This window comes from Trachinotus anak, unplaced genomic scaffold (genome assembly GCF_046630095.1).
Source record: "Trachinotus anak isolate AG129_WGS33_773 ecotype Australia unplaced genomic scaffold, CSIRO_AGI_Tana_v1 ptg000025l, whole genome shotgun sequence".
Taxonomy (NCBI): domain Eukaryota; kingdom Metazoa; phylum Chordata; class Actinopteri; order Carangiformes; family Carangidae; genus Trachinotus; species Trachinotus anak.
Genome location: NW_027273876.1, coordinates 8,301,708 through 8,315,052, shown reverse-complemented (window position 1 = coordinate 8,315,052; position 13,345 = coordinate 8,301,708). Strand labels below are relative to the sequence as shown.

Sequence of the window (13,345 nt, the reverse complement as noted above, 5' to 3'; positions counted from 1 at the left end):
TGAGATTTGGTACACACATTTATACTCGCCTCAGGATGAATTGCAATAACACTGATGATCCCTTTAACTTTTCATTTAGCCCCAACTGGTCAAAATACATTTATTTATACCAAAAATACCTGCAAACCTAATGATATTAAGATGTCTCAGCTGTATTTGTGTTTAGTGCTAATTGGCAAATGTTATGATGCCAAACTAAGAAGGTGAACATAATAGTTGCTTAATATCAGCATGTTAACATTGTCATTGTTAGCATTCTCACATTAGCATTTAACTCAAAGCACCTCGCAGAGCCACTGGCCTGGCTTTAGACTTGTTATTACCTCAAGAGCTTTTCTCATTTGGATTATGACAGCAGGTCAGCAGGAGGAATCTGTTTAGAGGTTAAGTGATGTGGTTGTCCTCAGGTTGCTCCATGTGATGTGAGCGTGCATACAACTGGGATCATTATGGTCACTGCAGAGCTCACTGGAGGATAGAATTTTTATCAGCGTGAGGTTACGACCAGCTTCTCCTGCCTCTGCACTGAAAAAACGCTCTGAAGTCGAGGCAGTGAGACATCCAGCAGTGTCACTGACACCACACAAAAACAAAGGCAAATATAGCTAACCCTTAAAGCTCACCAGAGCACTAAATTCCACACACTGGTAAGAGCAACTTTGAAGGTGGATATTTACTGTATGTAATTTGAAGGAGACTTCTTCCTGCTCTACAAACTAGCAGTTGGAGTCTGTCACCTGCTCAGTGCAGCATAAACAACCGGGCGAGGAACAAATGAGGTGAGAGCTGGTGAAATCACTTCACTGCAGGAAGTGAGAGTCTAAATTAAAGAAATATGTCACGCATGAATACGTTCAAAGACAAAGGTGAAGTAAACAAAACAGAAAAACAACAACTGCATAAACTATTTCAATTAATTAAGCCAGGACACACACATACTGAGTGCATGCATGTTCAGTTCACTGCATGTGTATCTAAATGAAGTGACTAAACATTGTGTAACAAAAACTAGAAACGCTATTTTCTTAACCTTTCTATTTTAACCCTACTTAAAATCATTTTTAGTTTCCTTTATACCTGTTATTTTTATGGTGCTTTTCTATCTTAATTTTGACCTTTTGACTCCTGGCATATTTTTTCCAACTGTATATTCAAATATAGTTTAACTGACGTTTTTAACTAAAAGTTAAGGTTTTCAGAAACATTTTTCAGCCCCGAGAAGTGTTTTCAGGAGGCATAGTGCCCTAGTAACCTCCAGGAAAAAGGTATGGCAGCCAGTATGTGGCCCGAGAGGCAAGACCCAGGGCAAAAAAAAGGGGCAGAGGAGCACTGGACCAAACCACTTGCCACTGCTCCTTAAGCTTTGAATGCATGGTGATAAATGAAGGTGTCTCAGATAAGGGTGTGAACTCCAGTCTTCTCTCATCTGCACTGTTGTATCTGAACAGTAAAGAGCAATGTTCAGAGCGACTTTAGTAGGAAAATTAATGGGATTATATGGAAAAAAAAGGGGAACAAAAACAGCCACACTCAATACTTGAATAGAGATATGTTAAGTGGCAGACAAAAACAATGTCACAACATACCACTGGCATTTAGTTGTTTGGATACACATCAAACATGGTGGTCTTTTTTTACATCATCTACTGAGGTAATCTGACGGAGGTACATACGAACAAACACAATCTAAAAATGGGAACAAGTGCCACAGGCCACGGATGCTTGAGCTGCAACGTGCAAGGAAATCAAAGTCCAGCCATCATTCCAGGAGCTTAACCTGTAATTTGCGGCAGATTGTTTAGAAACATGTAATTTGGGCCCAAGGCACACTCTTTGTCGATCCATAAACGAGAGGGAGAGAGGGAGAGAGTAAAAAAGGTAATCCACTGTCAACCACTGAGCTCAAGGTATGCACTCTAATTCGTGTGAGGTCACGTGGCACACTAATATGAACTGTGGTCACAAGATCCATCTATCTCTCAGAATCGAGGAAATGAGACTTCTGACACAACATTCGTGTGAGACGCAGACACACAGGCTCTTCATGCTGGTGATGTTAGATAAAAGCATGTGTGGTACAAACAGGATGATCAATAAGCCAGGGAGTAAATCATGGCTCAGCTGAGCCGCGGGTTTGAAATAATCGTATGAGACAGGTTGTGGGAGCAGGGGATTACTACTTGATTCCTTATTATCAGCTTTCACATCTCACTGTGCTGGGCCACAAAGGGCATGCATAGCTGGTGATCAAAATAAGGATTATGAAGAGAAAATTGGGCTTCTAATCACCAGCACTTATCCACATGGGACTGATATCAAAGAGGAAATAAATAATAATTTAGCCATGAAGTAGAGCACTTAATTGAAGTAGAAGATTATGAGGCTGCTACTGACAGATAATTTTTATTTTATACAAAAGCTATGCTGTTGAAAAGGATAGATACTGTACAAATAATATCATTATTGTTATCATTATTATTATAAATAGGAATAGTAGTAGATGTAGTAGAACTAACAGCAGTGCATGTAAAAGATAAAGAAAAGGTTTGTAGTCTATGGAGTAGTTGCTGGGTTGTTGAAGAAGTGGTAGTAGTAGCTGTAGCAGTAGGAGCGACTGTAGCAGCAGTAGTAGAAGAAGAAGAAGAGGACTCCTGGTAGTAGTAGCGTTAGTGCTGCAGATGTAGTAATAGTTGCAAAAATAGTGGTAATCCTAGTAAGAGAATTAGTAGTTGTGGCAGTATGTTGTACAAGTAGTAGTGGCAGTAGAAGCAATGGTAGTAGTGGTAACAGTAGTAGTAGAAGAAGAAAAAATAGTAGCATTGTAGTGGCAGTAGCAAATGTAGGTAGTAGAAGAAGACACAGCTGCAGTAGTAGTAGTAGTAGTGGTAGCAGAAGAAGTGGAAGAAAAGCAGTAACAGTAATAGTAATAGTATCAAAGGTAAGCGGAAGAGGAATAAGTAGCTGTATTAGTGTACATGTACTCAGTGCCATGTGGTGACGTTTACAGATAAGCAAAGAAGCCAAAGAAGGCTTGGGTACTATGGTACATGTAAATATGTAAATTGAATGAATATGTCTGTGAATGCTCACCTTGCAAAAGCAGTTATTAAAAGCAGCAGCAGCATTATACCTTAACTGCTCGTCACACATTGACTAAGGTGATTAGTAAGAACACTTGCACTGATTTGAGATGATAAATCAGGGTGTGATTTCTTCATTTACTTCCAACTTTCAAGGAAGAAAAGCGCAATGCGCAAGTTTCCACATGCATCTGTGCATGTGTATAAAAATACGTGCAATGTCATAGCTGATCCCAGAACAGCTGAAGCTGAGTCAAGGGCAGCTTGACAAGCACACTTTGGCTATAGCCAGTCACCCGTCAAAGACCCCAGGATTAGCCACAGTGTGTGTACGCAAATGTCCAAAAAATGCTGCTCCACCCTCTGCTTGACCAGGCCTGATCTTTGTCAACGGGACACACCCACGCCCACGAAAATAACACGAACAATGGATGGTAGTCGACCCAGCTGTAGCCACAAGAGGACAGTAAATTACAGAATACAAACACGCACAGGGACAGGACACTGTTCTGAGATGTAAGGAGAGTTATCATGTCCACTTCAGTATCTTTCCAATTAATGCCTATTTTTATCTTCTTTACTGCTTGCATGCCACTGTATCTGTATCACTAACAGTAGAAACAGAAAAAGAAGAAATGTAGTATTGTCGACAGTAATTGCTGAAAGCAGTATAGCAGTATTATTATTATTAGTAGTAGTAGTAGTAGTAGTGGTAGTAGTAGAAGAGGCAATAGTAGTAGTGTTAGCAGTACCAGAGGTAAGTAGTGGAGGAAGAAGTGGCTGTACTAATAGTAATAATAGTAGGTAGTAGTAACTAATAGTTGCGGTTAAAAAGGTAAATACTGCAGTAACGGAAGAAGAAGTAGTTATAGCGGGGACAGTAGCAATAACAGTAGTACTAGTACCATAGGTAAATAGTTAAGGAAAAAGTAGTTGTTGTAGTAGTTGTAGAAGAAGTAGTTCTAGTCTGTGAAATATCTGAAACATTAAGCATTAAGTGACTCTGTGTGTGCGCGTGTGTGTGTGTGCTTGCAGGTGTGCATGTCCTGTGTCACAGTGTGTGTTTGAATGAAACAGACGCACTGTACCTGCTGTACACTGGTATTAGACTGAGCGGAAATAAATCACATTATTGGCTGAGATGTCGGGCTTCCACTGATGGAGCGCTTAATTTAGTGACTTCCCCTGTGTGCCAGCAGAGTACTGGAACACCAGAGGATACTGGAATACTGGACCGGGACCAGCTCTGTACAGAATTCCTGCAAACATTCATGAATAGAACAATTTATGCAAGCATTTTCCATCTCCAATGGATGGAAAACTGCCCCCCCACCCCCCCCAAAAAAAACCCAGTAAGCTGACTGACTGCTGACTGTTGCTAGGTGGCTCTCTCTCTATTTAACCGATGGACACAGAAATAGCGCTCTTCCGACTGCGGTTATCTGGCACTCGTGTTTCCATCACACATGTAATTCAATCAGCCCGTCATCTGCGCTAATTCCCAACACATGAGGAGCTCCGGTGTAATCATAGCTATCACTCATCGCTCCACAACAATAGTTCATGCTAGTCTGGAGCGCACAGCTGTTGCCATCTAGCAGGAGTTAGAGGAGGAAATTGCAGACGCTGACAAGTTGGTCAATTAAACATGAACTGTATCAAAATGAAACTGAAAGTGTCGGTCTGCTTTAGAACGTCAAGTCTTTTTTTTTTTTTTGTATCCACTTTCTTTGCAACCTCAGCTGACAGTCTGGCAGTGCTGTGAGGCCTAATAAATATATTAGATTCATTTGCACCTTTTTCTGTATGCATGTCTTGTCTGTCATGAGCTTGGAATGCCATAAATCTTGCACCTCCGGCCACCTGGCGGGAGAGCAAGTTAATATAATCTGTTACTGGTGATGTCATGCCTTGCTATTTGGAAATCATGTCTGTGGGAGCAGGCCCTCTGCAGAGGACACACTGATAGCAAAGGAAATTCAGTTGTATCGAAGCGTGTTTGGGAGCTGTGATGACCACAGGTCTGTTCATCAAGTCTGAGTACTTCGTTTCCAGGAATGCACAATATGGGGAAAAAAAAAAAATTATCTATACAGATGTGATATACAGTATATCTACTGCAATGCCCTGATACAGTATATTTCTAGTCTCTATGAGGGACCCCATCAAGCGTACTTTTGAAGATGGAGCGCTGGTGGTATGCAGGTATAGAGTTAAGTGCATCGCGGAGACGTAGCCCGCATGCAGCAACATCAGCAAAGGATTGACGTTCTTATTCCTTTCAAACTCGGTCCTTTCATCAGACATGATCTCTGTGTATTTCCACATCAAGCAGGCACTTCAGACTAAATAATTTGCCTGCGAGCTGTATGAGCACCTTCAAATGCTCCCCAAACACCCTTGCAAGCACAGACACGTCTATGTTTATGTTGGCTTTGATGCAAGGAAATGCATGGATGATATTTTCTGTCTGTCTTACAGCGGCCTTTAAAGGATGAGTTCGCCTAAATCACAAAAAACATCTTTCAACATGTGCAATGAGTGGTATCTATGCAGATAGTTTTGGTTTTTGCTCACCTAGTCTGAGACTTCTGCCACCAGCGCAGTAAAACAGGTGAATGGAGTGTTGCTTGTGATGCTCAAAGCTTTGAAATCTGACATTTGAAAAGGTCAACAGCAGCGCATCTTTCCAGACATAATATCCCAGAAACACTGCATAATGCTCAGAGCGCAATGACAGAACTTGGAACCTGGAAGCTACAATTTACTACAGGTAAGAACTGCTGAAAACCGAACAGAAAATTGATGATTTGGTTGACCAGACCTTTGAAAGAAAGAACTACCACACCATTTTGTCAAACTTCAATTATCTAACATAAAGGAATGTGAGGAAGCCAATCCCCAGACATGTCAGATAACATGCTTCAGAGGAAGAACATAACCAAGCCTTGCCCACAAACGTATAGACATGGATCTCAGACGTCTGGTTCTAAACTTCCAATATGTCAAATTAACGTTTGGCTTAGTTTTTGGCTTTTCCTGGGATTTACTTTCGAAAGAAGATTGCTGTGACACATTTAATTTGTTGCCTTCTTTCAGATGGTGTGACTGGTCACTGATCCAGTGTCTCATTTCATCAATATTGTCTTTGTTTGCATTGTCTCACAAACAAATTGGGGCACTGAAGAAACCAAACATGATTGGTTGCTTTCAGTTTCTCATTGTGTAGAGGGAAACACATACAGCCACATTGTCATGGATTCTATTCAAGACAAAGGTTGCTGCAGTAGCAATGGGGGCTGAGCTGCAGGTTGCAGAGATGTTTAACACAAAACTATAATTTTGCATTTTCTTTAACCAAATATGTCCCATAATGTAGCAATGATAGATTCTCATGAATAATGAAGCAATATTATTGGGTTATTTTACCTTATACATATTTCAGTTTGGTTTTGAGTCTACACTATGTCAGCTGGCCCCAGATACTACAATGGGCTACCCATAAGAGTCTCAATAATGCTGTTTTCATGTCATATCACAGTTACCATAATTACCAGAGTCAAACTTATACATAGCCATATTTCAACATCCAAGTCATAATTACGACTACGAGCATAAGATTTTTAAGAAAGCTACAATATGTCCAACTTACCTACTAAATGATATAGAAGTGCCTGAAAACTAAACAAGCATGGATGCTTGACATCATGCCAAAATCCATAGTTCAAGGAGAATAAACCTACACTCAGCTGCCACTTTATTAAGTACACCTAAAAATAAAGAAATATAATACAGCAGTCTTGCAATTAATCCGACCTTCATGAAGGTTATATATAGACTGCATTCGTTTTAGCTATAGGTTTGTCGTCAGAACTGTTACCGAACCGCTCCAGCAACCATCTTGACTTCTCCAATGACATGAACATTTGACACATAGTCATAAACATGAGTCGCTGCCATCTCTACTAACGCAGCGCCACATTAAGATCCAAACTTATGACTCAATATAATCATTTCTAAACTATTTTAACTTTTAAAATTCAAGAAGGCTGTGGTGCAATCTTATGTGTGCTACTGCAGTTTGTGACAAAGAATGTGTTAAAAACCTCTCATACTATGTAGGTGAGTACAGCTTTGTGCTGCAGTGCGTCACTTTTGGCCCTAAGTCACTGAAGTTGCCTTTCAGGAAATTACTTTGTAAGCAAGCACAGCATGGCTTTGTCCACACACTACTCGCTGTCATGACATTGAGAAGAATGAAATGAGTGCAAAATCTTTAATAGTTTTCTCAGCTTCAACATGGTTTGTTGTGTTAATACAGAAAAATTATTGGTGCTGATGCAACATAAACTGTCCTAAGAAACACATCCAGAAGCAAAGAGATGCAATTATGGGCCTGTTAAAAATGTTTTGATTGGTGATAAATATAGACTGGAAGACTTAAGTTTTCTTACTTGAAGTCTCAGAGTGTGTGATCATTTGGAAAAGGAATCATAAATGAAAGTGTGTGTTTCTGTCTCATTTGAAGCTTCCAGGTCAGAAGGTTATCTTATCACTCTCATTCAACACGTTATTTCTGTCAAAACTGTTCTGAGAGCTGAGTCCAATTCAAATGTCACATGTGCATTTGAAAATTCACTCTAATTTGCTCCATTGCTAACATCCATTAGTGGCTCAGTTCACCTCCCATCGCTCTACTCGATCACAGAGCAGCACAGTTTTAAAGGCAATGGACTGCATTAGAGCAGAAAGATGAATACATGGTGGTAGTGGAGGAGGAAGCACATGATCCGGATGGGTCTACTGGAATTGTGGTTATTGATTTTGAATTGATTTTACCCAGATAAACAATGATTTAAGTACTGTTTAAAGCAATATTCCACCCAAAATTTGTCTCTTTAGAATCAAATACTCAACTGGACTGTGGGTTTTTACAACAAAATAATCCAGGTATCCACTGTCCAGTCATATGTTCATATGATGAATTTTGGGTAATACTGCATCCTAGAGTTGGATTTTGACAGGCGAGTCAATGTCAGATCAGATTCAAGGTTCCGTCACTGAAAGAAATTTATAGTATAATAGTTGTAGCTAATTAACATTAATTCCTTAAAGCTGCTCCAACAAACATTTCCATAATAACAATGGATGAAATTACTATTAATAACGTGACAGGGGTCGCTCATACCATCCAATCCATGGAGAGTTTTCACCCCAGTATTGACACTCTATATAGCGTTTTAGCATCTTTCAGCTCAGTTTTGGTTGTATGGCACATGACCACACGATTTTAGCTGCTTGCTAGTGGAATTTATGGGATTAGCTGCTAGCTAATGAAAACAGCGAGACAGTTAGCAGCTACGTAGCTAGCCAAATAGTGATTATTCTCAGGGGCAAGTGGAGACAAAAGAATAAGAAGAGCTAAAGAGAAAGTGAATATGATTTACATTTTTAAAAAAAGTCAATGAACACTAAGTAACAAGATGAAACTTTGCTATTGTCTAGCGATATGCTATATTTCAATCAACGTCCATCACTACCCAATGGTTGATTCTTAGAGTCAGAAAAAGAAAGTATTCAGATTTGCTTAGCAGATTTGATAACGCTTTCATCTTCATTTCCCCCAACCCTACTCGTTCCTGTGTCAGTTCTCATGCACAACCTTTCAAGCTTGCAAGCAGTTTTGAGCATTTGCGTTTACAGACCCGCTCCATTCTAGCCCAGTCATTGGCTGCCTGATGAGCTCTAGGCCGCACTCTCTGACTGCCACATGTGCCTGCTGGTGTATAGACGGATGTTTGTTGTGTGTTTGGAGGACACTGAGCACACAGATGGAGAGCATAGAAATTATGCTGCAAGAGTGGTTAGAGAGGTCTCAGTGGAAGCTTTGATATTTTTTAAAATGCAGTAGAAGCTGGTCACATTTAGAATCCATGGTAACCAATGTGACAGCAGCCTCCCGGCAAAGGACCTAACTTCAAACACAGAGCCATCAAACTTTTGCTTGCTCATGGTAGGAATTGTTGGTTCTCTGTGAATAACAACAGTGCAGTCTAGACCAGCTTTATATGAAAAGTAGCCTGACAGAACCTCTCATGATTGGGTGCTATATAAATAAATTTTGACTTGATTTGATTGTAGACACTCCAGCCTACACAAGGTTGATTGTCTGATACTCAAAAGATACATTTGAGGTGGGAAATTGCTGTTATGTATCTCTTACGTAAGGATGTGATACATGTTTTAGCTTAGGTCTGAAAATATAAATATGAATAAATGCATGCAAATAAATATGAATAAATGCATGCCAGCCCCATAACACCTCACATTCTGTCTGACACTGTGCCAAAGAAGGAGAAGCGTCTTTGCTTCTGCTACATCTCTCTCTATTGGACTTCATGTGCATTGCTGACTTACCAGTCCGTCACAATTGCTGATAGCCACCGAGGCCTCCGGCATGTCACTCACATCCCCAGTGAAAACACAGTACCCTTGGATACGTTCCTTGGCCTTTTCCTCAAAGTCTTCCTGCCATTCCACAAAAGCCCCTGGAGCCACCAGCCTCCTGTTGGCCCTGAGGCGGAGGTGCAGTTCTTTCCCAAACACAGTGACATTGAAAAACAAGTGCTGAGTTGGGGAGGAGGTGACCGAGGGCATCTCGGGGGCACTGCGGGCCACCCTTCTTTTGCTGCCAAAGTCTGAGGCAGCATCACCAGCAGCAGCACCACCGCCACCTTTACTTCCACTTCCAGCAGAGACCACGTGAGAAATGTACCGGCCATGGGAGTCTGTGCTGAATGGCACGATAAGACCATATTCACTTAACTTTCCAGAGAGTTTTTCTGATGGGACAGATAGTGTCAAGTGAGAATCACATTCAAAGACCTATGGCAAGCAAGTTCCAATGGAAAAATACTGCAAAGCAAAGTAAGCTGAATGATTAAGTAGACATTTAACATATACAAAAGTCTAAGCTTTATTTCAAACATGATTATGTAAAACATATAAAAGTAGCTCTGAAACAGAGGAGTTATATGTAAAAAAAAAAAAAAAAATACTGTGGACATCCAGTAGTTCAACACATTTTATTGATTTTGTTCATCCAGAACAGTAAAGCTGTCAGTATGTAGACCTATCAATAAAAAAAATAGGGCATCATTTTTTTTTTTTTAATCATTATTTAAAAACATTTAGAATTTGGAGAGTATTTCTACACACAGTACAAAAGTACAGCAAAAAAGTAAATAAATGCATAACTCACCATGTGTTTCTGCAGCGAAAATATGATCCAAAAATACATGACTGAGTGAAAAGCACATCAATAAATACATACAATCCATAGCGAGGGCTACAGTGTGAGAGCTGCCACTTCAGCGCTGAGTTTTCCTGTCTGTTGTAAACTTTGAGCAGAGTCCTTCCCCCTGAAAAAAAAGAGCACAAATGCAGGAGAAATGTCCTCAGAGCTGAGCTCCAGCGAAGCAACCGGGCATTTCTGAGCGTTTCCCTCTAGACGCCAAACTGACGGATATTCACAAGTTGCTTCCAATCTTTTGGCCTGTGCTGAACTACATAGACCAAGACTGCCCCATCCATGTAGGGAGGTAAGGGGGGGGGGGTATCTGGGGTGCTGATGACGACAACTCCCGGTACAAACCGGGACGGTTTGAAGAGGTAGCTCAATTCTTTTCTCCTTCTGCTTCGTCCTCCCTTTCCTCCCTATGATAACTTTTTAAAAGGGCCGGAGAGCAAGTTAACGCACGCCTTCGCTAAGGAAAAAAAAAAAAAAAAAAAGTCGGAAGGGTTCAGATAAAGTGTGCAGAGACAGAGTGTCCCGGTGGTGAAACATCTGCCGTCCAGTCGTGCACCATTACGCACCAATGGTTCGGCTGCGGGACTCACAACTGCACAACTTGAAGCCACCACCAGCCAACAGTGGGAGCGCCTTCTCCCCACCAGACAACCGCATCATTTAGCCAAGCGATTTTTTTTTTCAACTCAAAAAAGAAACTGGAGTAGTTATATCATCATATCCTGTAAAAACAGTCCACCTCCACAGCTAATACTCAGTCTTTAAATCCATTTTTTCTGCAAGGCAGTAACTAAACAAAACACATGTTTACATTAATCCACCAACGCATATGAGGCAGTGATAACATGGCAATAAATCAGTGGAGGCAGAAGTGTGAAGTCTTTAGATGCTTAAAGGAGAGAAATCACCTCTAACTTATTATTATCCCAAATTTTGAATTTTGTTTTGCAGCCATTACACATTCAGCAGATCACATAAATGCACACATGACCACAAAACAGAGACTAAATACTAAATATACAAATATACAGATATTAAGAGCATAATGAATGCAAAGTATTATAAATTAATGTTGAAAATACATAATATGCAAGGACGCAAAGAAACAAGATCAAATCACCGGCGAAGATACTCCCATGCTCACTAACTGAAACAGTTTTTGTTCGCTGTAACTATTCCTTATGTCCGTTTTCTGCAAAAACACAAGGCTTCAGCACTCAGAGTTTGATAATTCAAGTGGACATCTACCAGAGTTAAAGTAAATTTGGTACAAAATTCCATCTTTGTCTTACTTACTGTTCCCTCTGCTGTGCAAGGAAACTGTTGTGGAAACATAAAGACTTTTGAGAGATACTCAACCGAACTGATCTCTTACAATGAAATTGTGGGCCAATGTGGACAGGAGTACCACTTACACTGACCAAAAACTGTTTCAGTGTGCATATCAGTATTTTCTTAAGCCAGACTTCAAGAAATGTGTGCCAAATAAAGTCAATTTCAACCTAAGATAAATGCAAGTGTGCCTTTAAGAAATTAAGCCTATAAATGGCTGCAGGGATAAAATGAGATTCAATGTAACTACATATTTTCCATGTCTCTTAAATGCAGCCCTAGTATCAACAAAGCACACATCGCATTATCCAATTTAATGACCTCATGCAGTTTGTATCTCTAATTTTCATAATCTGGGCTAATCCTGCAGATGTCACTGTGAGCATATGTTCCATTTGCAAGAAGGGCACAAATCCAACACCGCCATTAAAGACTTAGAAGGTGTGAAAATCGTACAGTGGATTTCATCAGTGGAATGACAGCCTGTTAAAACTTTGGATGACTGCTCAAGGAACAGGGATTTTTTTGGCCCCGGCTCACCCTGCTGGAGTCCAGACCTAGTCAGACATGACCACGCAGAGACTGAACCAACAACTCTGGAATCCTTCTCGGAGGAAGAGAAGGGGGTTGGGTAGAAATGAGTTTTGACTTTCAGGTACTTTCTAGAGAAAAAAGGTGTCTAGACTGGACATTCTTTTCCCTCCACAGTTCTTTGGCTGTGTCTGAGCTCTGCTGGTCTGGACGACCTCCCCCATGCAGTGGATATACTCTCACTCTGTGCTTAATTACCTCCATGCTCCCAGGATGGTCAATGTAGAGCAGGTGTGGGTTTTACACGGTCATCCCCCCAGGGTGGCAATGAGAGGACTGGATGGTGATCCAGAATTGTGCATTAATAAGCGATGGAAACTAACCACAGCATTAAGAGATGGAAACCATTAACTGCCTTGTAAGAAGTTTTATGCTCTTTTTCCATCCATACTGTTTGGAGTTTTTTTTTTTTTTGCATGTGTCTAAATGCCAGGATGAAATTCCACAATATAGCATAGTATTCAATTAGAAGTCTTGTTTTTTCCCTTCTGAAATGAATAGCTCCACTCAGTCTGTGGTTAAGTCCACACACCAGAACAATTTTCTACTACAGTTCTCGCATTAGAACACTCTGTCCCTCACAACACAAGTCTAAGAGCAAAACTTAAATACACTTTCGCTTCAAATCAGACTCAGCTCTTGGGTATTTTCATTCAGATATTCATGTGAGGAAGCTGTTCCTCATCAGAAATGTGATGAAGTGATTTAAAGATACTTGAAAGTATAAAACTCCTCATTTTTTTTCCATCTCATACTTCACAGAGGCAGGTTTCAGAGGCTTAAATTTACTTAACACTTAAATCAAGCAGACACATTGTAATCTGGCGAACAGTGGTTAGTACAGTCTGTGCGGGTGGAGCTGCAAAGAATAAAGCTTCTTCCACTGTGTTTCCAGGAATGGGGAGACGTTACAGTACAGTGTGCAAGGCTGTGGATGCCTCAGTGTGTGCTGTAATGTGGTCTAGCCATGCCAGCGTGCTGAGAAAATATGTGACTTTTCATCTCCGAGATGCAGGGAGATGCAAAGCAGCTG

At 40.6% G+C, this 13,345-nt stretch overlaps 1 protein-coding gene across 2 annotated transcripts in view; it reads right to left on the bottom strand.

Moving 5' to 3' along the window:
• Window positions 1–11,061, bottom strand: part of LOC139608315 (A disintegrin and metalloproteinase with thrombospondin motifs 14) — a 47,380-nt gene extending 36,319 nt beyond the window's left edge. For both annotated transcript variants that reach the window (XM_071461937.1, XM_071461938.1), the window contains exons 1-2: window positions 10,342–11,061; window positions 9,498–9,922 (exon numbers count right to left, since the gene is read on the bottom strand). In XM_071461937.1, the coding sequence (XP_071318038.1) occupies window positions 9,498–9,922; window positions 10,342–10,420 (504 nt within the window). In that variant the 5' untranslated portion in view covers window positions 10,421–11,061. The remainder of the gene's footprint in view (window positions 1–9,497; window positions 9,923–10,341) is intronic.
• Between the last annotated feature and the right edge of the window lie 2,284 nt (window positions 11,062–13,345).